The sequence below is a fragment of the Lasioglossum baleicum genome, chromosome 12 (genome assembly GCF_051020765.1).
Source record: "Lasioglossum baleicum chromosome 12, iyLasBale1, whole genome shotgun sequence".
In the NCBI taxonomy this organism is placed as follows: domain Eukaryota; kingdom Metazoa; phylum Arthropoda; class Insecta; order Hymenoptera; family Halictidae; genus Lasioglossum; species Lasioglossum baleicum.
Window position 1 is genome coordinate 15,276,874 of NC_134940.1, and position 24,603 is coordinate 15,301,476.

Consider the following 24,603-nt stretch of genomic DNA (forward strand, 5'->3'; position numbering starts at 1 on the left):
CCACGGCCGATACGAAGAGTCGTTGTCGTTGCGTTGACCGTTTATCGACGTTGATGTCGCGCGTGCAGCTCGCACAGTACACCTTGTGAGACAGAGACAGGTGGGGATGGATGGCGATTGCTACAGGCATAGAGAAAGAGAGAGAGAGAAAGAAAGAGGGAGAGAGAATGAAGTATGAAAAAGTGGGGAAAGGAGAGTCGAAAGGGAAGAGGAACACGGTTTGGAATAATGGCGGGCGCGAAAGTAGCGTTTCTTGACGTTTCCTGTTTGGTCGATCGAATTTAGGATACAGGGACTTGCGAACGCGTACCGTGGAAAACGTTGAGAGGTGTAATAAACGTCGAGTTGCAATGGGTTTCGCCTGGAAAGTTGACCACCGTCAGTGTGCTCGGCTCTGTTAGGCCGCCATATTACCGTGTCGTATCGTGTAGTATCAGATAGTATCGTGAACGTCTTTGGAAGCACGATCGAGTCGGCGGCAACGCCGAAGCGATCGGACAAATGGTATCAACGGAACTGGACCAGCTAGTCGAACCAACCTAGAACGTTATAGGCGGAGTTTTTCGTTGGTGTTATAACCTCGTCGAGTAGGCGAGTCACAGACACAAACTACAGGCTACAGCCACGGCCACGGCCGTACCTACAGCGTCGACGGAATACGTCTGGCGTCGGCAGACTATCAACCGTTGGATTAATTTTCGAGAGTCGATAGCCAGGCTGGAAGCGTGCTATCGTGCAACCATGGAGCACGCGAAGTGAAAACAGGTCGGCGAAGAGTGTGTGTGTGTGTGTGTCAAAGTAATCGAAACGAGTGGTGTTGCGCGCTGCTTGTAACACCGTGCTTGCAGATGGTTCGTTTACGTGTCGCGCGTGTTCATGGAAGAGAGTATCAGGGTAAACGGTGATCTGGATAATTGCTGGTCAAGAAGGATTATGCGATCGAAAAAGAAACTGATCGTCCGCCGAAAGACTGTCGTTTGCGGCGAGCGCGCTACTAGAGTCTCATTGTTCGACGCGTTCATCTTTGGTTCGTCCGTGCACGTTCGGGCCAGATGAACTTTGCAGCAGCTCGGAGGAAAGCAAAGGAACGAGTGCAAATTTCCTGAGACAAGTGGATTCATCGCTGCATCACGGAAAACGACGAGGTAACTTATCTTTACTACGGAGGCGCTGCGAGCACTCGATACGCGAGTCTACTATTTCTACGTCTACGTGAGGCGTGAGTGCTTGCGTGCGTGTGACTGTGCGTGTGCGTGTGCGTATGCGTGTCTTGCTCTAGGTGCAGTCCTCTTTTCGCTTCTCCCTCCTTCTCTTTCTCTCTCGTTGCATTTCCCTCTCTCACCTCACCCCTCCATCGCTCCTACGATCTCTCTCCCCACGAGTTTTCTCTCTTTATATTTCATTAACGTATAAATTCATTGTTAAGCTGTTACCTGCTACTCCGGAACGGTGTATCAGATTTTTTTCGTATGTCGGATTATCAAGAATTTTTAGAGATGTATGTAGAGGAACAGGATCATGACCACACAGTTACGATCAAATCGACACCGGTACGTCCCGTTTCTTTTCGAGTAAACAAACCATTCGACTATGCAGCCGCAGCTTCGACGCTGATAAAAACAATGGAAAGCAGACGTACGCGGGATTAAATTACTCCCAGAACCGGCAAGTGATCGAAGCAATGTAGCTGTAGCGTCGCCTTAATTGGTTCCGGTGAACAACCAGCATCGCGGAAAAGACTAGTCATGTATTTCGATAATCACGGTACCACGAGTCGCCCCGCGTTTATATTTAGATGTTTCGAAAGCCTGTTCAATTTTGCGCGTAACTACGCGCCTCCGTTTGTGCGTGTCCGTGTCATGGTAATTGAATCAAGGGTTATTCGGTGCGCTGGTTGGAAAGTCGATGCCGAAAGAATTCAACGTCGACGATGAAAAATGGCGGTCGATTGACATTAATGTTAACACTAAACCTACCGAGCACTACAGGCGATTTAAATTGTTTCAATTTTTAACACGAGATCAGCTTGGATAAAGAAATTTATCGAATTAATCGCCATGTAAGCAACTTTATAATTTCTCAACAATTGTAAAATGGAAAATATGGAACCGGTCATTTTACCGGCAGTGGTAGGTTCAGGTGGTAGGGTAATATTAACATTATCATGACAGTAACATTAACGGGGAAAGCGTGGACGCGATGCAGATTATATTCAATTGCACCAGTTTCCATTTCGCGATACGACGGATAGGGGACTCGAAAGTGCCCCCAAAACAAATTAAATTTGCAACAGGCCTTAACGACACCTTATTCAAAGGAGATACTTGGTGCCGTCGGTAATATATTATGCAATAAGTGTCGGTTAATCAAAAAATGGAAAAATGTACACAACCTCCAAGGTCAACCGATTTCTGCCAGAGGACGTTCGAAAATTACCGGTTTCCAATTTTTTTAATTATGTGCCCCCACTCTGGAAAATCTAAAAAATTATATGCTCACAACCATAACGAGATGCTGAAATTGTAAAAATGCGACTTAGTACAATTTCGTGACTTCTACAAGTTTTTTATTCCTTGAAATTTAGTTTCGAAGCTAAACATCCTTAAAAAAATCGTAAATGTGCGTTCTAATGGCTGAAATATGCCTGATTCTCCAGAATTTTCGATTACTTTCAATGACTTAGAACAATTTCGTGACTTCTACAAGTTTTTATTTTCTTTTTATTTTCGAAGCTAAACATCCTAAAAAAAATCGTAAATGTGCGTTCTAATGGCTGAAATATGCCTGATTTTTTCAGAATTTTCAATGAAACAGGATAAGAAAAATTACTACTCCCCATGCCGACATATGGGGTTGAAAATTCGCACAAAGTATTTTCTTTGGACAAGCTACCGAATGGCCTATAGCAAATTCGATTTGGTTAGGGACACTTTCGACCTCCTTGGCCGGCTATACTCTTCGATTTCAGCAATTTTAGAGGCGCACCTATTTGCATCTATTCGCGGATGAGGAACACTTGTAATATTCCGCGTCGTTCGTGTTCCTGGTCGTCGTTAGAAATCAGCGAAGATAGACTGAAGAACACGGTCGATCACGAAGCAATAAGAAAGGCAACTAAAGAATCGATTTACACGGCAATTTGAAAATGTTGGAGGCTGGTTTGCTGTAGACGCGAGAACGGTTCGAGTCGAGAAATATGAAAAAGAAATTTGAAGAAAATAATCTCGAGTCGTGAATAATATCCGGAAAGTATGTCGAGACGCAGAGAAAGTAGATTGGTTCGCTCAACTTTCCGCCACCCGACCCGTTCGTCTGTGCGTACATTCGTATACTAAAAAGCATACATAGTAAACGCGGCTGTAAGTCGGGTTTGATGTAACGTGAATTATTCACGCTGTGTACAAAGCTGAAATTTTGCATGATATGAATTTACAATTTGAATAAATAAATCATTGAACAATTTCAGGGAGCGAACGATGGCTGAAGACCGAAATAATTCTCAAGGGTTCGTTGGACAGGCGCACACGGTACGTAAAATCGAACGATCGTGCCAAACTTTGATTCGGTTTATTTTGGCGAGTGCAGCTAAGATAGAGAGGGGAAAGAATGAAAATACATGATCATCGCCGTTGCTTTTGATATCGCTCTTCCTTTCCGGAAGTTTGCACGAAACGGTTGTCTGAAACAGCGTCGGTAAATGGTATTTCTTTCAGGTAGAACACGATGGTTCGGTTTCAATGCCGGCACCGTCAATGTCGGCCATGCAGTCGGGGACGGGAGTGGTAGCTGTCGGTGGCGGCGGCGGCGGTGGCGGTGGCGGTAGCAGTAGCGGTAGCGGAGGAACCATCGCAAAAATCGGAAGTGTTCAACGAGACGATTCTCCGCCACGGGGGCCGCGAACTTTGCTTTTACGCCGCGGCGAAAATGGGTTCGGCTTTACCCTTCGTCACTTTATCGTTTACCCCCCGGAAGCTTGTTGCGTAAGTATTTGAATCGAATCGAATTCGTATGCGAATGCCAATGGATAGATGTTCGAGAGAATAAAGTTGCTTTCCGTGACAGATGTTGCCCGGACACGAGAGGACGAGAATCGAAGAGCCGATGGACACGATATTCGTGAAGCAGGTACGCGGAAATTCTCCAGCGGCCGAAGCAGGATTGCGGACAGGGGATCGGGTGGTTTCCGTCGACGGTAAAGCGACGCGTGGAGAACAGTACGCGAAAGTGGTGCAGCGTATCCAGCAAGCAGGGCCATGGCTACGACTACTGGTAGTTTCGAAGGAGGACGATATTTTGCAACGATACTTCGGCGAAACAGCACATAATCCGGAGACGAATCAACGGCCGCGGGTGCGTTCTCCGGAAAGAAGCACTGGTCAAAAGCAACGTAGATCCGTCAGTATGATTCCCGGTCTGTCTCCAAGAACGAGACAATCATGGATTTGCTCCGCGCCAAGTTCGATACAGTGCGAAACCGATCGACCGACCGACGACGGTCTTCCCTATCGGGATCAAGATACGCGATCCACTGAATTTTCCAAGGAAAACCAGCAGCAGAAACATTCAAACGGGAAAACGCTCTCGCAATCGCCGTCTCAAGCGCAATCGCAGACGACGTATCATGCTAAACCCTTTCAAGGAATAACGGCTCGTTCCGATTCGATCGATGAAAAAGTAGGATTGCGAAATCAACCGCAACAACCGATCGGCGACGATATTTCAAAGCTGACCGATACTCGCGTGTGCGACAGATCGATTCAGTCGGATTCGAGACACGACAAATACGATGTTTACGATAGAACGCGTCCCGAATCCATCTACTCTAGAACAAATAGCGAACAAATTTACGATAGAATCAAGGATCCTATATACGAACGCGTTCGCCTTGGAAATTCGTCTCGGGTCGATTCGGAGGAACAGGATCATCACCATCACCGTCACCATCGCTGTCAACAGCAGCAGCAACAGTATTATCCTCAAACGCACCAACCACATCATGGTGTGACGCGATATCCTTTATCTCGGGCAGAACCGCAGGTACCTATTTATCGGCCTGCCATGAGGAGAGTAAGTTCGCGACGCGCCAGCGAAGGGAGTACCGCTAGTTCGACGATCAACAATTTTCAAGTGACGAACTACGCCAGTACCGACGCGCTCAGATCTTGCGATCCTGGTTCAAGGTATAGCATTGATTCGGGAAGAGAATCGTCTCCGGTTCAATCGATTGATGATCCGTCCCGGTACGATTCCTCTTGTATTCTTCTCGGGACCGGAGCGAACGGAAACACGATCGGAAACGAAAATGGAAATGGAAGTAGAAGTGAAGCAAGAAACGGAAACTCGAACGGTGCGAGAAGCGTCGACGAAAATTCTGGCATTGACGATTCCGTGATCATGACCAGGTTGCGAAAGAGTTTCGAACAGAAAGAGGAATTCTTGCGAAGACCGTTCACCAGTCATTCGATCGGTTGGTTTTTATCGGAAGAGAGGTGCGAGTCTCCGGTTCGAAGCAACGGTTCCACGACGATACCGCGCGAGTTTTACGCACGGCCGCAGAAACTTCAGAAACAGATCTGGCCTCCGAACGATTCGAAGCAGGAGCGACAGTGTTCGCCGCCAGGATCCGGTCACGACAGAACCTGGTATCCAGATAAATTCGCGTTGGACAAGGTTCCCGCGAATCCACGGACCGAACAAAGACTGAGACGGTCGGAGACAGCGACCGAAACGGGGGAACAACCCGAATATTTCAGTAGTTCTCGTTCGTTGGAAGACAGTCGTTACTGTCCGCAGCCGCAATCGGAATCGCAACCGCAACCACCGTCGTCGCCGCATCGGAATGTAGCTAGCACCGGAAAATCTGGTTTCGTCGGTACTTTGTCCAGGATACACGAGAACATCACGAGCGCCGCAGCCTTGCTGTCTAGTGAACGCACCTTGCATTCGCGCGACGCTTCCTCGTCTCTTCCCTCTTCTCCGGGCCCGGACAAGAAGGCAAACGACAAACTTCCGGCGCTCCCAGTCCCCCAAGGTCTACAGATCGTGTCTAAACGCGCCAAACAATTCGAATCGGGACGTCTGCTCAGCGATGACGACGAACCGACCGGTGATCGAACCAGTCTCTACAAGAGCGAGCTGTCGCGACTCTCCAGCAAGCGAAGCGTGCCAAACGTTGCCGTTCGAAAGAGAGAATTTGAGTCGAAAGCCGAGGCTCAAGAACCACGACGATCGACTGTGTCTACCAGGGAAACCAGGTCGTTGGATGCCGGTAGGTTCCCTTGTTCGTCGCTGTTTTCTTTTCCGTTCAATTCTTTCATTCCTTCATCCTCTCATTCTTTGATTTTCTCATTGAAATACCGTCGTGAAATCAATGAATCATACCTCAGCTCATACAATATTCGAGCTTCGCAAACTCTATAAGTTCCACTCTTTTCTTGTAATATCATGCGTGAATATTTAGGTAACGGATTAAAGGGAAACAGAGTAATACCTGTTGGCAGCAGACGCATTCACTGTGAAGCACCGACCGACTCTAAACCGATCCAAGGTAGACATCTTCTCGAATCCAAAACTGAGTTGATTCATGTTATCAATGTTGCATTCACCGCTATATCATGCTGTATTTGTACATATACACATCCATATTCCACATGTATGCATACATGATACAATAATATTTGTTGTAGGCTTTAACGCGATAATTTTGCTCGTGCGAGGCACGTTAAATGTGTTAAACAGTGTTCGCAGAGGTGTGCCTGATTTTCCTCGACAACGTAACCATTAAAAACATACTAACATTTGGTATTTTGTTTGTTTGTCCGTTCCGTTTCGTATGTATTATACTAGAGGAGTATCGACAGCGTTCTTTCATTCTTTCGTTTCACTATCTTCACAGATACGTCGACCCCGATATCGAGGTTTATCGATGGCGGGACTCTCTGCCCGAGAGTTCGCAGCAACAGCGAGGAATCTTGGGAATCGACATTGGACCGTATACAAACGATGAGGCGCCGATGGCCGCAACGGCAAGAGGACCAGCAAGGACGACGGCAGAACAGTCGCGACAATGAAAACGAGAACACGTGCGCGAACGAGAAAGATAAAGGGAAGGAGAACGAGGATTCGTACGCGAACTCGACAGATTCAAAAATCACGAGTGCGGAACACGGTTGGTAGATTAGTTGTCCGCACTGTCGTTTCGCTTTGCCTTCTCTTTAATCTCTTTTATCTTTTCCTTCTTTTTATCTTCGTATTTTCTAGGTGGGGCGGTGACGATGACAAGCGACGGCGTACATGGTAACGAAGTTGTGTTCAGACGCCAGAAGAATGTGCATACTGGTAAGAGCCGTAAAATTGCAAAATCCGTGAATCATAGCGATTCGATGTCAAAGTTTCGACGATAATGTTTTCCAGCCGATGAAGATCGCGCTACGAGGAGGGTTTCCTATTTGAAAGCAACTTGGGGTGAACGAATGCACGTCGACAGCGATTTGGAGTCGAGTGATTCCGAGCCTATTCACAATTCGAGAATGTAAGTTGAATGCGCTTCGAGCGATAGAGCGAAGGTCGCTCCGGGTTTTACACGTTGACCGCACGGTGTCTCTTCCCTTTTGGTTGCACGTGTCTCGTCTCTCGTATCTCACATCGGGAATCTCGATTATCGCGCGGTAGCTTTTAGTGCACCGCTTTTCAAGTACTGCCTCCGTCCGTATTTTCAGCGGCCATAAGAGATGGCGGCTATCGCTGATTCCAAACGATATAGCGTCTCTGCGGCGCATCTTCGAGGACATGACACAGTCTGCGTCTTTAAACAGAAATAGTTCTCGGTGAGGATGGTACACGTTGATCCAAGCACGAAAACATTTAACAATCTGTTTTTGCGAGTAGACTTGCGTTCTTATCGATGTCTGCTACTCTAGATGAATGTTTTCGTTGCGCCCACTCGTCTTTGCTGTTGTCGTCGTTGTCGTTGTCGTTGTAACGTTGTATTAAGAAATTTTCTTTGCGTCGCCATTCTTCTACTCCCTCGATTTGGAACGATTTTAAAGTTTCGCCACTAACAAACGCTACCGATTAAACGTACTTGTCCTTGCTGACCGTTAACGAGTTATCGACTTGCTCGCTTCTACGGTAGTATAATCTGTTAAATAATATCTTCACGATTAGTCTATCGGATCGGGGAAAAAAGAAGAAAAGATAACTCTAAACCAAACCGAGTGGTCAGTGAACGCGTGAGCAGGATCAATGACCGTGCAGAAAACAAGACTAAGAGAGATTTATTTCGTAGGAACGCGTGCACTGGTCAGGAAACGACTGAGGCCGTCAAAGACATCGTTGAACAACTCGAGCGAGAGGGTCCGCTGCACGTAAAATTCACGGTGCTTGATGGCAAGGTAAATCAACTCGATTTGATTCGTTGGTTGCGCGAAAGCGAGCATAATTTTTGATCGCGTGTCGTGGATGTTTCAGCGATCTTCCGATCGTTCGTGGAAACAAGTCTGGGGCGTTCTTCGCGGACCGATTCTCTGCTTTTACAAGGATCGTCACAGTCAGGTAGGTTGGTAGTTGATAGTAGTTGGTCGGTCGTAGACTGTGTAGGATAATCGTATGATTTCGTTGTTCAGAGTCCTTCATTGACCAACGACGGCGAAGGCGTGGCGCAGAGCGTGGACGTCAGATGCTCCTTGGTGGATATCGCGGAGGATTATACGAAGCGCAAACACGTGCTGCGTTTGGCGAATCCGAGCGCAGAAGTTTTACTGCAGACCGAAGATGCCGCGTCTATGGCGCTCTGGCTACGGTCGCTGCACGAGAAAGCCGCCGCTGAAAAGCCATCCGTAAGTCTGGAACGTCGTCGAGGCCGTCCGCACGTTCAGCGTTCACGTCACGAGTCACGAGTAATCGTATACATACATACTCTACTGTTCAAAAGAAAGAAGCACCCAGTATAATTATAAGATATAATGACAAACAATATCTTTATGCAGAAATTGTATTGTACAATGATAGATTTAGTGCATTTAAAGTATTAGATAAACAGCGGAATCCTTTTTCAGAACTTACTGTGTCCTTATTTGATTTTTGTGCTTCTTTCTTTTGCATGGCAGTGTATATTGATTGTACTTGTACAATATCTTTTAACCGATAATGTAACTCTAGGAAATGGCGTACAATAGTAGCTTGAAGCAGCAAGCTGTCCCGCAAACTCCGGGCCCTATCAGTAGCAGCAGCGGTAGCGCGACATATCAAACGACTAGCGGTAGCGCCAGTGGTGCGATCGTGCTATCGAACAGCGGTAGTGGCAACGGCGGCGGTAACGGTAGTGGCAACGGGCAAAGATTGAGTCCGCTTCCCGGGCACAAAGGTATCAAGAAGCTGACCTCGTTCCGGAATAGATCTCCGACCGGTCAGCTGCCGGTCAACAAGGCGCGGAAGTCAAGTCAAACGATCGAAAGCTTAGTTTCTCCGAAAACGAAGACGTGGAAAGGCAGAGTCGCGAAACAACTCCGAAGAATGCACGGGCAAACCGGACCGCCTTCTTCACCGACAACCCAGCTACCACCCGAGGGTGCCACCTTTAAAGTACCGCTCGAGCTGTGTCGACCAGTAAATACCTCCTCCCTCCCTTCTTTTCTTATTTCATTATTTATTTATTTATTTACTTGCTTACTTACCTACTCACTCGTTTGTTGCACAGTCATCGTTTTCGGAATATGTACCCTTGATCGTGCAAATGTGTACGAGTATAGTCGAGGAAAGAGGCCTGGAGGTTATCGGTATTTATAGAGTACCCGGTAACACGGCGGCTATTTCGCATTTGACCGACAGCGTGAACAAAGGATTCGAGAATATTAATCTGCAGGTACGCAATCGATCTCATCCTTTTATCGTAACATGTAGTGTACGTTGTGATTGATTTGTTTGTTCCGATTCTCGTAGGATCCCAGATGGAGCGATGTGAACGTGATATCGTCTCTTCTGAAATCCTTCTTTCGACAATTGCCCGATTCGTTGCTCACGGCGGAATTGTATCCGATGTTCATCGACGCCGACAAAGTCGAAGATCCGCAGAGAAGAATGACAACGATACGAAAGTTGCTCAGGGATCTTCCGGAACATCATTTTGAGACTTTGAAATACTTGATGTTCCATCTAAAGAAGATAGTCGAGCACAGCGAGATCAATAAGATGGAAGCGAAAAACTTAGCCATCGTGTTTGGGCCTACTTTGGTTCGAGCGAGTGGCTCCAGGGACAACATGGTCACCATGGTCACCGATATGTCCCACCAATGCCGAATCGTTGAAAGCTTGTTGAACAATGTACGTACCCATGCCAAACCTAAGTTGATAGAATGGTTTGCATTCACCTTTGATAATTATCGTGTGATAATTGTCTCGACTAATCTTCATTCGATCGGCGTTTCGTAGGTGGAGTGGTTCTTCTCGGACGATGATTTGGACGATCTGAGCAGACTGAGCGTTAATCTAAGCCTTCCAGCGGACACGAACGAGATCGACACAACCTCAAGCAATAATCATAGCCTTCTCTTGAACAATATCCAGAAAGTCGAAGGTAGTACCATTCGGTGATCGTTGCCTTTTGTCGCGATTTTCAACGTATTGCTTTACGTTACGCTGTTCCCCGATCTTATCCTCTGTTGGTTGCTGCGTTGACAGGTGTTCGAGAAATGGCGTCCGCGAAAGATATCGTTTCGTCGATCATATCCGCTGCCAATCGTAAAATCCAAAGACGAAGGAAAGGACAAGATGAAACGGACAACGAGAGTCACGAAACGGAGAAGGTTCGTAGAATCGATTGCGATTTCGCTTGGTCCGATTTCAATTGAATCGTTGTTAAAGTTGGAAAATGATTTGTTCACAGTCGAAATCGAAGCTGGAAAGCGAACATCTGGCCAATCGACGCAGCATGGCGTTGAACGAACGGCAGTGTTCTGTCAGTGAAATCGTGTTGATGCACGAGAATAAGAGTCAACCGAATCGTTGTTCGGATCGATCGGCAACGATCGACGTGGCCGCGATGGATATGGCTGTCGGGAGTTGTGGTATTGGTGGAGTCGATGACGGTGCAGGTTCAGGTGCAGGTACTGGTGCAGGTGTCGGCGCCGGTGTCGAAATATCGGATCACGACCGTGACGAGAACGCGGCAGCGGCCGACACGATAAACATCAACGACGACAGCATACCGTTCGATAGATCGAGGAAATATTCGCTGATGGATCCTACGATGGAGTCGCTCGAACCGAGTCGTCGCTCGGCCGTCTCGACGGCTTCCGAGTCGTCGTCACGACTCTCTAGCGAGACTGGCTTGAGCTGCTACGATGCGAGCTCGGTGCTCTCGAGCGTTTCGAATGAGACGAAACAGAGCAACGACGAGATCACTATAAGAACGTACGCTGGACTGAGCGCAACCACTCAAGAACGAATACGGAGGTTCGAGCAGGAGACTAAAGCGATGTTGCAGAGAGATCAGAACCGGCAGAGGCGCGAAGCCGAGAAGAGAGAGGAGGAGCGACGAAGAATCGAGATGGAGTGGCAATTGGCGAAACGTGAAATGGAAAACGACGATCTACTCGACAGTATAGTCGACACCACCGTCGCGCCGACTTACCTCGCCACGTCTGCTAGACTTTCCGCCTTCAACGACAGGCTCGCTGATAAATCGCATCTCGACATGGGATCTCGATCGACAGGTCGAATCCCTTCTCTCTCGATAGCCGTGCAACAAGAGCCTACCGCGAACGGCACCAGACGTTTCGCGCAACAGCACGGCGACTGTTGCGACTCGGTGGCGGCGGTTCTGCGATCGACGACACCGTTGACACCGGTGACACCACCGACACCGACAACACAGCCGACGCCGCCGTCGCCACCACCTCCGCCACCGACACCGACGCCGACCCCGACTCCGACCCCACCACCGGTCCCACCACCACCGAACAACCTCGCCAGATTAGATTCAACCATCAAGAAATTCAAGACGGGCAAAGAGGAGGTAAGATCACGACCGAGGAGGCGATCGTTGGCCGTTCGAACCTTATTCGCATGGTTTTCCACCGTTTCGCAGCCGGCGTTGGAAAGTTCGACGGTTCCGCCGGCCCGATACGGAAGCTTGGACTCGCTGCACGAAACGAACGACGTTTCTCGAGCGTCGCTTTCACCGTCGATGCACCAACAACGAAAACAGCCACTTTCGAGCGACGTCTCGGACGACGGTTAGTATAGTATCCTACGAACCGATCGACAACTGTTCCTTCGATGTTCAATGTTCTCGCGCCAATGTCGTCAATATCTTCAATTCTCATTCTCCATTCTCCACCGAAATCCACAATCTATTTCTCCCTCCAATGCTCCCAACTTTCTATTTGGACGATCCGATCGCCGTTCCCTTCGCAGAACTTTTCCTTACCGCAATTTCAATCCGCAATTAGCGTTTACAGAATTTCGACGTTACTCCTATGATATATGATTACGATCTGAATCTAAAATCTATCTATACCATCGTTTTGTTCACGCACATCTATTTACGAGTGTTCTCTTTTATATTTCTCTCCCACGTAACGTCGCCACCGACGATCGGTGAGTGTAGGCGGATCTTGTTTTCTGCAATGGACTCAGAAGATCCTAACTATTAACAAAAAGCTTTCTAGGTACTTTCACATGATTGGTTCTTTTTTACTCTTTAAGCTAATCGTGCGAGCTCGGTTGCCCGATGTTCACGGTAGATGCACCATTACTCTGTTCACCTTTCGTTCGCGTTCTTCGTCGCATATTCCGCCTTTTATTTTCTCTTTTCTCTATTCTCTCGCCTCTTTACTCTTCTGTCTTGTTGCTGTTGTTATTGTCGTTCTCCTCTTGTTGGCGTCCTTATTTTCTCTGCTTTCCGAACAGTTGCTAACGAAGCATCGAGCACCGCACCGCACCGCATTCGATGTGTTCGTATTACATATATTCTATTATATATTATAGTATAGTTCAAAGACGTTGTCGCGGCTGATTTGTTTCAAATTTTTCTTTTGGCTTGCACATTCGCGGTACGCGAACAAAGTTGATCGCGTCTTTCGAGCAATATCTGCCGAAGAGTTGAAATCGAAGAGGAGCAAGATCTCGTTCGAGTCTGAACGGAGTGCATGCAATGTTTCGATAAATGTGAATCTTCTCTGACCGAGCTTGGTCGTTCCATCCGACGTGCCGTTGCGCTGTGAGAATATGTTCCGTTCGTTGGTTCGTCTCTTCTTTTCACGAGTCAGGCTCGGTCTTGTCCGATCCGGGTTGCACTCGCAGCAAACTTTTTACGTTAGCTTTAGCACGCGCTCATAGCGGATGCCGCGAGACGAATCGTTGACCGCATGCGTGCTTGTTCGATTGATACCGACGTTGTTTTCCGAGCTTGCCTCCTGCTCGTTCTTCGTACGTTTCTTTGAATCTCGCCTGAAATTTCGTAACGCTGAATATGCGTTCCACAACGTTTCTATCCTCTCGCTTCGTTCACCCGTTCGTTCGAGACGAGGGAATACAATACATCCACGATCGATTCGAATCTAAGATGTGAAAGTTTGTAAAACTCAAGCGAGAAAGAAGGTAGAGGTCGAAGAAGGAGGGCAGGAGAGGAGACTCGACGCGTGCTCGCGCGCGAATTTTAGTTCAGCGTTTATTTGCTCGCTCGCTGGTTTGTTCGTTGGGTTCGTTCGTTCGTTGGTTGGTCGAGTCGCTCGTTCGCCACTGACAACAACTGTTAGCACGTGTTTTCCGGGCGTCCATGATGACGGTGCAAATACGTTAAACACTTAGGCAAACGGCAAGCCCCGGCTTTTGGTGGTACATATCGTCCCACCTTCACGGTACTACCACCACAGACACCACTGGTTCCACCTCGAAGACACAGGATCCATCGCCCATACAGATGCCAATGTCAATGCCAATACCAATGCCAATACCGATGTCGATGCCAATACCAATGCCAAGGGCAATGCCTATACCAATGCCAATGCCAATGCCAATGCCCGTGCCAATGCCAATGCCAGTGTCAGTGTCGATGTCGATGTCAAGGCGAATGCAAGTGCCGACGGAGCCAGTGTCAGACGAGGCCGGCGTCGATGTCGTGCAACGATCCTCGATATCCGTTGCACCCTTGCCGAGAGTACCACCGGCCTCGGAGCCCTCCGAACTCGCGGAATCTATCGAGATCGTCGAACAATCATGCCGAAGGGTGTCGGGCTCAGGGGCCGGATTATCTTCCAAGACTTTAAACAGATTCCTTCGAGGTAAATTGCTTGGCTCGCAGCCTGGAATACCAAGTCGCAAGCAAATCGAGCGCTAATAAACCATTCGAATGAACCTGGCTCACCCGAATGGCTTCTCACACACTGTGTTTTATTCGTTATGGTTTTCACTCTCTCTCTCCCTCTCTTTCTCTCTCTTTTTTTTTCTTTACTCATTTATTTCGTCTTCTTTTTCTCCTTCTCTTTCACACTTTCCCCCCCCCCCCCCACTTTCTGTTTTTCTTGTGTTACGTTTTGACTTTTGACGCTGAGCGCACGCTAGTCAACGATACTACTCCGTCTTCATCCCCACTGACCATAACCGCAATCCTGCCGCAATCTATCTCGCAGAAATGTCGCGATTACTTCGCCTATCCCTTTGCCTCCACGTTTATTTTCTAATTTTGTCCCGTTTGAGATACTCTTTAACTCAAATTTGTTTGGAAATAGGCTTAGTCGTTGTCGAGTCGCGATTCGTAAACGAAGAAAAGAGAAACACGATGATGTAATAGTAGAACGGCTCTAAGGAAACTCGCGACGTGGATTTGCAGAACGCTTCTAACGTGTTGTTTATCGAATAAACAGTTTGTGTTTGCGTTTGCTGTTACACTGTCAACTGAAATTTGATCGTTTGTTCGATAATGTTTTATAATAACCAGAACCACCAGCGGTACCATCACTATCTTCATCGTTACGACTACCACTACCACTGCCATTATCATTACCATTGCCGCTACCACTACCCCACTACCACTATCACTACTATTTATCACGAAACAATGCTTTACGCGCCTTTCGTTGGATCGTTCGCTTCCAACATTTTACAAAATGATTAACGCGACAGCTCGAATTGATCGACGTGCCTTTTTCACTAAAACGGGACGATGCTTTTGCAGGTAGTGATCTGTTGACCAGCTTGACGACAACGTTCGACCGAAAATGGAAGTCCTTGGTAAATTCGTCGAGTCACAGTGTTCGCGGATCTGGCACGGAGCACGCCAGTGACGAGGAAATCGTGGGAACGCGAGACTCGGTCGCGACTTTGGGCCACCTGCAAGGTGTACGAGAAGAAAGAGACGAACGAAAACTTACGGTCCCCGTACAACCGGTGGATCCCAGTTTGGTAGAGACTTACCGAGACCCGAGTTTGCACAAGTCGAGCCTCCAGAAACATCAACATGTTCGCCAAAAGACTGTAAGTACCCTCTCATTGACATATATTGTTAGCGCGGTAGTAAGGCAAAAGGTTTGTTGGATGACCGATATCGTTTTGCCTGCAGGATATCCCGGAAAAGGATACGGATTGTTCGGTGACGACAAACTGCAGCGCTGAAAGAATCGAGACCGACAGGGACAAGGACAAAGATGACGGTGTACCGGATAACGATAGAAGCGCGAACGCGCATAGAAGAATCGATTCGAAACAAGATGAACCGCGATCGTGCAAGGAGGCTGACGAATCGAACGAGACGCAGGAATGTTACAGGCTCGCCGCTGCGTTGCATAAAGACGGTGGTGCAATGATGGCGCGAGATACGCGAGACGGCAGATCCGTACCGGAGGATGAGAAGTATTTTCATTACGACCTCGTCGACTCCTCGGACCCGAGTTACACGAACAAGCTGGAAAAATTTGAAAGCATGACGACCAATTTGGAAGTCCGGTCGCGGCTGAAGAGGTCGGAATCGTTGAACAAACGATCGGAGAACACTTGCTCGAAATTGAAGAGATCCGAAAGCTTGAACAAGCATTCGGCCGAGAGATTGCAAATGTCGTCGCCGACGAGCGGCAAGTTGAAGCGATCCGAGAGCTTAAACAAGCACTCGGAGAGATCCGACTCGCCGAACAGCAAACTGAAACGGTCCGAATCGTTGACCAAGACCGAGAAGACGGAATGCAACATCAGCAAGCGACGACAGTCGGTTCGGAAAGACAGCGCGACGAAACTGAAGCGAAAGAACGGCATGCCGGAACGGTCGATCAAGCGAAGACACACGGTCGGCGGCACGAAAGATTTCGACAAAGTGCATTGGCTGGATAACAAGTTGCAAGCGGAAACCGAGAGGGTTGCCAGAAACGAGTACAGGCCGAAGAAGAGTCAACTAAGAACGAGCTCGCCGGATCTGAGCACCGGTCGTATCGGTGCTCTCACGGACGCTAGTTTTCTCATCGAGGTCAGCTTTCGTGGACCGAGCAACGTTGTTTTCAACGTCGCGACCAACGCTCGACCACAGTCCTTACCGGACACTGGTTTGGCCTCCAAAGTGTTTAAAGTCCCCCTCGAGAGTCACGTTTAGTCGTTTTCTCGTTTATTCGTTTATTCCTTTATTCCTTTAATCGGTGGGCAATGTACAATGATGCGCGTGCTACGATACCCAGCGCGAACAACTCGATCTACGATGCTATGAAAGCAGCGAACCTTGCGAAGTTCGATCGTCCGCCCACCCGCATTTCTTCTTTTACATTTCACCTTAACCCCTTCTCTATTTCTGGTAAAGCATTTACATCTCAGCGCGTCAATTATAATATATACAAGCGAGTACAATTATAGAAATATTATACGCATCGTACTTGTGAAATGTGATCGTGTGCAATCTTTTCTGTATATAACGTTCGTTCGCGTGAACGCGCGCGACCGCGCGATCGTACATCGACGCCGTCTTTGTACTTTTTACTAATCGATCGAAAGAGGTTCGGAAGGAATCGTTATCGTATTAGTCGAGAGCAGCCTCTTTCCATCTTAGACATACTCGATAACGTTACCCGCGATTCACAGTGCACGAATTGATTTTTCTTTCGGGAGCGATACCGCATATTGGTTCCTTCCTTCGATAACAAGTATTACCAATTATCGATTGCTTCTTTCTTATTCGAACAGCGTACGGTGGTTCAAATACAGCGTACTCGTCGACCGAGAAAATTGTGGTCGATCAATTTTCTCGTAATTGTATGGCGCGAATACGAGTGCGTATGTGAATGCTAGTGATAGTGAGAGTGAGAGCGAGAATGAGAGTGCGAGTGCGAATGAAAATTCATGCTTAATTACTGCTAGTTTGTTGCTTGCCCGCGCATGTCTCTTTTGTAGCGTGATCACGTGTATGAATGTGTGCAAGAGCTAACAGCCGACAATTAAGTGGTATTTATTTCCGGTTCGTAACACCCATGATAACGTTATTTATTGAATGTATCGCGAGTCGACTAATTAAAAGATTCAACAATACTTGCATCGTGAGGGCATACTCGCGTGCTACGAATTTGTAAATAAAACTTCTATATTAACAATCGAAACGAAACGCTGTGCCAATAGAACCGAATTTCCAAGTTCCCGCCTTTTCGTTTGAATTCGGAAAGATGACGTAGCTCGCAACGGCCCGTTCGAAACGTCCATCTTTGATTTTAGGTTTGCCATTTCGAACACAGCCGTCGAACGATTTCGTGACGAGATAAAACGTTAAACTCTACCCTAAAAATATGAACGTGATGCAAACCGAAAAGCTGTTTCAACCACCGAGGGAGAAACTGAAGAACGAAATGAATGCTCGCGAGCAACCATTTGCCGTACCTTTTACTACAAAGTATCGTACGTGTATCGGCTTTTTTCGAATTTTGTCTCGTTTTCTTACGCGATACCCAGTAAGCAATCTACTTCTGATTTGGTGTGAATTTAGCACCAAACTTTATAAGCAAATACCAACACAGAATCCGCTTAAAAAGTTTGGTGGTTGAAATACCAGACCCTGGCCTCGTTATCGAGAGCTAAGAGGTCGTACGAAGAGCGAACCTAACCTTGCTCCGAGAATAAATATCGGGCAAAATCGTTACTGTCATTATTTTAAGATCTGTAAATATTTAAATGATTGAAAATGCACGAATCACGTAGAATTTTATAATTGAGTAATTTAAATAAAATTCGATTTTCCCTCCTAGAGGGAAGGAAATTTAAATGCCTCGTACAGACCTAAACATTTCGACGAACAGCGCGCCGAACGGAGAATCGACGATTTACGTTTGGCGCGCTGTTCGTCGAAATGTTTAGGCATTAGAACAAAATTAGGTCCGCTCTTGGTGCGACCGAGCTGTCCTCCATAACGAAATTTTGCCACCAAACTCTGCAGGCAAATACCGAACCATCTGTTTCTGCATCAGGCTCGGTATCTGCTGATAGGTTTTGGTCGGTAGATTCGGAGCAAATAAGGACCGAAGACTGCTCCAAGCGTGGTTTGGCACCAAAATAACAGACCACCAAATTGCAGACATTTGGTGATAATCTGCTCGAGCACACACACACAGATGTTGCTGACTGGGCTATATTTTATATTTTATGTTCAATATTTAATTTTTGCCTAGAATCAAGACCGAATACAAATAATAGGATAACAACAACGAAACAGATACCAACGAGTTCGAATTACTCGAGAAGCTCGAACCGTGGTCGCAACGTACGCAGAGTTCGAGGTTCGACATCTTCTTCTGCGTTAGCTGGCTGTTCGCGCAACTACATCCCAAGGTAAGCGGTTCCGAGGTTTCTAATTTGAATTTTGAATCGAGTGGAGTCGAGTCGACGGCTTAAACAACATTTACTTATATGCTTGCGTGTTGAACGCACTCTCGGTCTCGTTAGATCCGCCAGAAGTTCAAAGACCACCACGGGAGTGGGTACGAGCACGTACGAATCCGGAGGCGTGGTGCTCGGTGAGTATTCTTTTTGGTCCTCTAGTAACTCGAAAATACAAATAAGCTCGGACTATCATGATTCGATAGTACGATCGATGAATAGAACGAATAGAATGAAACGAACGCGCGCAACGATTTCAGCCATAACGGGCGGTCGCGGGGATGCAAGGGCCGAAGTAGGACTGGCCGCGTTGGATATCCGATGTCCTCATTTAATTCTCTGTCAGATAAGCGACATCCAAACGTACACGAACACATTGACCAAGTTGTACCTGTTCGATCCGATACAAGCAAGTGTTTTCCTAAAATGTCCGGTCGAATCGACCAGAACTGTATAATAATCCAAATCTACTTCGAGTAAATTTTGACGAATGTTTGTAATCGTACTTTGCGAGCAAAAGGCGGTCATTTTACTGCCAAGACGAAGCTTGAAGCAGAATTTAGTCGATTCTATTTACTATGAATTTGCTGGGCAAACCTTGTCTATAAATTTCGAGCCTGTGGCGCGACAGATGGGTCGGAATTCGCGTAGAGGGCAGGTCGGTAAATATCGAGCGAAGTCAGAGTAAACCTAGCTGCAGGAGGGAAAACCAAATTTTATTTACATTTCTAAATTATCTAATTTTAAGTTTCATGGATTTTCAATAATTTAAATGTTTACAAATCTTAAAATAGTGACAGTAACGACTTTGATAAGGGCAAGGTTAGGCCCGCTCTTAGTGCGACCGACCTGCCCTCGTTTTGCCCCCGATTTGGCACGGAATTCACGACAGATGGATCGGAATTTGTGGACAAGTGTTGGTGGCAGATGCATAGCAAATCAAGAGCAGATCGCTTACTGAGGCAGAACTCGAACTGCTTGCAGGTTCTGATGCCGGACACGATGTGCGAACCTGTCCCGGGGAGAAATATGCTTTACCATTCGATTATCGAGAAATTTCCCGAAATCCAGCCGACACCGATATCTCGAATACACTTCAACGACACGGTTGGCTTGGAACGGGTGCGAACCCTCTGCGCGGGGGAGTACTCGTCCGTGGAGCTTTTTGTCAAGCACAAGTATTTTCGCGTGTTGTTGCGGTGTTGATTCTTCCAAAGCTTCTCGAGGTTTCTCGAACTGAAATCGTTTATCCTTTTGCAGGTACTACGCGTTAGCCGCGGCCGCTGCTCTGTTAAAATACATCGAATATTCCCAGCGCATCGTTTATTCTCCGAAATCTATTCGAATCGAGTTTCAAGGATCACCGAACGCCACCTGCATTGGTGAGTCGTGATCACAGTCTCTTGTCGTTCGAACTGTTTCTTGATGTTCGATCGGCTTCGAATCGCAGATCTAGAGAGCGCGCGCAGTTTGGAGTTGGTCCAGTCGCAATCCGGTCAACGGAACGTCAGCTTGCTGGGAGTCCTCGATCATTGTTCGACACCGATGGGTAGAAAACTGTTGCGCGCCAACATCCTGCAACCTCCGTGCGAACAACGGGTGATCGTTGACCGACAATCTTCGGTCGCCGAGCTAGTGTCGAATCGCGCGTTGCGAATCGTTCTTCAGGTAGGCTTCAGAGGCTGCGATAACTTCGTGATTGCGTATTGGTTTACGAGTTACGTTTACAGCCGATCGTGCGTCGACTTTACGGCGCGGATAGACTGGCTGCTTTGTCGACGACGCCCGTTCTTCACGGAAACAGCGTGCAATGCGCTGAACATAATTTGAACTATGTGCTACTGTTGAAGAACATGTTGGATACCGTTCCAGAGCTTGAAGAGGCCCTGTCGACGGCGGAGACAGACCACCTTCGACAGATCCGAAAGGTTTCGCTTTTGATTTCGATTTCCGCTCTCGCTCCAGCTCGATTACGCTACTTTAATCTCTTGGGAATTTTCTAGAGATTGGGAAATCCTCGATTTCAGCAGATGCGGGAACGGATTTTCAACACGATACACCCGGACGCGACATTTGTGGTAGGATACACGTCGTCGAATATGCAACGCTGTTTCGCCATCAAGGCAGGCATCAACGATTTACTCGATGTAGCACGGCGAACGTACTGCGAACTGATCGACGATATGAAATGTCGGTTGAACCACCGAACGAGTCGAATTTTGATCCTGTTTTGTCGACCGTTTTAAATTCCTTCTCTTCTTTTCATTTCCGGCAGCCATGGTGGAGAATTTGGCTTCGAGATACAAATTACCTCTATCTTTGGGATGTAACGCGACGCAGGGCTTCCACGTGCAAGCAATTCTTCCGCGAAACTCGAACGACTTTCAACTGCCAATCGAGTTCATCGAGGTATGTACATGTCTGACTTCTTTGGTCCTCGCCTTCACCTTCGTCTTTACCTTGTTACGGTTGCGATCACGTTTACAACTGCGTTTATATGTAATAAGGTGCGGAAGAGCAGACGCGTTTACACGATGACCACGAGCGCGCTCACAACTTTGAGCCAACAGTGCAAGATCGCGTCCGATGAATTGCATTTAATGAGCAACGTGTAAGTACCGGTGCCAAGAGCATACGAATCCATAACTCAAGTACTATATTGTATGTATCGTACCAACGGCAGGTTGCTTTGCGATTTGCTACAAAGTATTCGAGAATACATCGGTTGCCTGTTTCAACTGAACACCGACACGGCAGAACTGGACGTAATTAGCTCTCTTGCTCAAACGAGTTCGCTTCTTGCCTATGTTAGACCAATGTTTGGATCGAAGCTGGAATTACTCGATTCGAGGCATCCGATTTTAGAAGCTTTTGGCCTCGACGATCCTGTACCAAACAACGTTGTATGTATAATGCATTTTATAGCAGATACCTACCAATTGTTGATCCGATTCGTTTGATCCTGCTTTATACGCACATATTTCAGTGTGCATCGACACCTTGGAACTTTCATATGATCTCTGGACCCAACATGAGCGGCAAATCGACTTACCTGAAGCAAGTCGTTCTATTACATATAATGGCGCAGATCGGTTGCTTCGTGCCAGCCAAACGGGCGGTCTTTCGCCTAACGAATCTAATATTCTGCAAAATAGCAGTTCGCGACGGTATAGATTGCAATGCTTCCACGTTTGTTCTCGAAGTTGGTCTCTCTCTCTCTCTCTTTTTCTTACCCTGTCTTTATATCTATTTACTGTATCTATCGTATCTATTTCTTTCCAATGTACGTTTTAGATGAAAGAAGCACAGTACATTTTAAGATCCGTCACGCCCACCTCGTTGGTTGTGTGGGACGAATTGTGCAAAGGGACTGCGATCGAAGAAGGTGCTTCGATTGCATGGGCCATATGTGAACGGCTTTTGAACACGACGGCTTTCGTATTTGTCGCGACGCATTTCGCCTATTTAACCAAACTAGCCGAGTTGTATTGTAACGTAACCAAGTACGCCTCCGCATCGAGATAGTTTTACAATCTCTCAATCAAACAAATATTCTAACGAGTATTCGTATTAGCAGACCGATGTCGATAGGCGTCTTTGCTAATATACCCATTTATGTACTTATCGTCCATCAGGTCATTCCATGCCAAAAAATTTAATTTGTTTAAATTTTTCTAAATTATAAAGTTGATTTTCGAGGTTGAAAAAATTATTTTGTAATAGCCCAATCCTTACCGAATGAAACAAAAAAAATGTAATGCTCAATCGGACAAACAGTTCCTGAGATAAAAATTCGTAAGTGAGGCCCGTTTTCGCCAAAATGGGCAAAAATTGAAAACTTTGAAGGCCTGCCATTTCTAAAAAAATTCGAAACCGGCAAAATGATGTGACTTAAACCCCCCCTAATTTCACATGGACTACAACATATTTTATTTAGAACAAAATCGACGATGGTGCCTGCAAAAAGCAATCGATTTGGCATGGAATGACTCGATAGCAATGATTTCACAGTGGGGCGTTGACGATCTGCGAAACCCTACTCTTGCGGAAGACATGTAGCGCGGAGTAGGGATATCACATGGTCGCTACAAGTCTCTCACTGTCATCTCCTGATGGACGATCAGTACATTCGAACGTCGTGAAGAATATCTATATGTACACTGTCTAATATCTAATATACTGATCTTTCATTGTTCTAGTCATTGCTTCGAAACGATAAGCACGCGAGAACAAGAAGCGTCAACGAACGGCGAAGATTCTAGCCGGTACACGTATACTCATCGACTGAAACCCGGTGTGGCGTCTACAGATGATTACGGTATCGTTCTAGCAGAACTGTCCGGCCTGCCGAAATCCGTCACGAAACAAGCGCGTAACTATACTCTCGAACAACAAATGGTACACACGGCACGATTCACGACCGTTCTCATGCTAAATGTGTATTGTACGTTCTCTCGTCAAATATCGTGCCTATCATCTTCCTTCCTGACAGACTACCATCAATCGAACTTCGTCGGAGTCCAGTAACTGGGAACGCGCGTGTTATCGTATCGTCGCTGAAATGTATCAGCTTTTCGAGGGAGAGGACGGGAAATCTGTCCGAAGAGAAACACTTGGCGAGTATATAGAACGGATGAGGAATCTTGGAGTACCGGGCGCCAACGAGAACAACGAACAGAGGGTCGAAGGAACGACCAATGATGTCAACGATGCCAACGATACTTCCAATAGCAATCGAGTTTACGCAGAAACAACTGTCGGAGACCAAGCTCGCCGATTAAACGATTCCACGACTAAAAGTAACTTCGAGGAAATCCAAGATTTGGAGTTAGACTCGGATACGATTTCGCATTTAGATCGTCTAACGTGCGACCACGAATCGATCTGCAACGACGCGGTTTCGATTCGATCATGCGGAAGCCAAACAATCGAGCGTATCCAATTTCGGATGACTTCCAGTTCCTTCTGCGGGTCTGATCGTTACCGTGATCGTGATCCCGACACGTCGACTCAGCAGTCCTTTAACATGATCGCGATAGAATCCTCGCACTTTGGCTCACCGATACATGCAAATATTCCAGCCAAAATACGAGATTTGAACACGGTTGACAGTCTGAAAACTCGACTCGTCGACAACCTCGAAGAAACCAACAATTCGATCAACGAAGCCGCTCTGTCGCTGTCTTTTACATCCGTTTGCGGTTCACCGGTCATGGACAGGTCCGAATCGAGACTTTCGAATCTCCATGAATATTGTTTGTCCGATTCTGATTTTGATGTAGAATTGTGCGAAAATTCTCCACCCTTTACTCCTACCAACGAGTCGCATATGTAAATCGGACAGACCAACCGATATTACAATTTGATTAAACAATTGTTATTTTTTAATTAAAAATTATTCTTCTCGAATAAATTTGGTTGCGTTGCAATCGTTTTAAAAAACACTACGCGCATGCTCATTTGTAATTATATTTACGTTTGAGTTGCCGGACTCAGGACCTTTTTTTTGGCGAGGTGCTTACGGATTCCCCGCCCCTCGGAGGAATGGGCGGGGTATGTATTCCACCCCCCGATGGCTTCCCTAAACTTATAGGGAGGGGGCTAGGGACTCGTAACCGAAATCACTCTGATTGCCCTCCCTTCCCATCAATAATCCATTCGGCTTCACTCCTCCCCCAACAACCTACTATAGTTATGTAGTAGGACCCCGTGCGGGTCACCTACACAGAGCCTCCCTCCCGTGGGCCTCTCGGCTGTGTCCCGCCCCGG

General features: G+C 47.0%; 2 protein-coding genes across 13 annotated transcripts; both read left to right on the plus strand.

The window, feature by feature from the left end:
• The first annotated feature begins 1,003 nt into the window (after positions 1-1,003).
• On the plus strand, positions 1,004-17,094 carry Rhogap19d (Rho GTPase activating protein at 19D). Of its 9 annotated transcripts, XM_076434356.1 has the most exons (23): positions 1,160-1,550; positions 3,467-3,527; positions 3,714-3,980; positions 4,063-6,268; positions 6,461-6,547; positions 6,896-7,168; positions 7,261-7,338; positions 7,414-7,531; positions 7,719-7,826; positions 8,288-8,393; positions 8,470-8,553; positions 8,625-8,837; positions 9,160-9,606; positions 9,698-9,862; positions 9,940-10,320; positions 10,429-10,573; positions 10,678-10,802; positions 10,883-12,013; positions 12,086-12,233; positions 12,608-12,668; positions 13,810-14,282; positions 15,176-15,474; positions 15,560-17,094. In XM_076434356.1, exons 1-23 carry the CDS (start codon positions 1,519-1,521, stop codon positions 16,574-16,576), a joined length of 8,025 nt encoding a protein of 2,674 aa, XP_076290471.1. In that variant the 5' UTR covers positions 1,160-1,518; the 3' UTR covers positions 16,577-17,094. The 9 variants fall into 9 exon arrangements, with proteins under 9 accessions (XP_076290469.1, XP_076290474.1, XP_076290476.1 ...); XM_076434354.1 differs by lacking the exon at positions 1,160-1,550 and adding an exon at positions 1,004-1,145 and having other exon boundaries at positions 10,883-12,233; XM_076434359.1 differs by lacking the exon at positions 1,160-1,550 and adding an exon at positions 1,065-1,145 and having other exon boundaries at positions 3,718-3,980; positions 10,883-12,233.
• Positions 17,095-17,245: 151 nt separating this feature from the next.
• LOC143213962 (mutS protein homolog 4) lies at positions 17,246-24,278 on the plus strand. 4 transcript variants are annotated; one of them, XM_076434377.1, is made up of 16 exons: positions 17,246-17,859; positions 18,627-18,786; positions 18,901-18,971; positions 19,095-19,243; positions 19,819-20,012; positions 20,095-20,216; positions 20,285-20,502; positions 20,565-20,762; positions 20,838-21,024; positions 21,110-21,243; positions 21,342-21,445; positions 21,518-21,737; positions 21,821-22,036; positions 22,129-22,337; positions 23,034-23,232; positions 23,327-24,278. In XM_076434377.1, the coding sequence occupies exons 1-16, from the start codon at positions 17,751-17,753 to the stop codon at positions 24,167-24,169; spliced, it is 3,333 nt and encodes a 1,110-aa protein (XP_076290492.1). In that variant the 5' UTR covers positions 17,246-17,750; the 3' UTR covers positions 24,170-24,278. The 4 variants fall into 4 exon arrangements, with proteins under 4 accessions (XP_076290492.1, XP_076290495.1, XP_076290494.1 ...); XM_076434380.1 differs by having other exon boundaries at positions 23,034-23,206; positions 23,327-23,471; XM_076434379.1 differs by lacking the exon at positions 22,129-22,337 and having other exon boundaries at positions 21,821-21,891.
• The last annotated feature ends 325 nt before the right edge of the window (positions 24,279-24,603 follow it).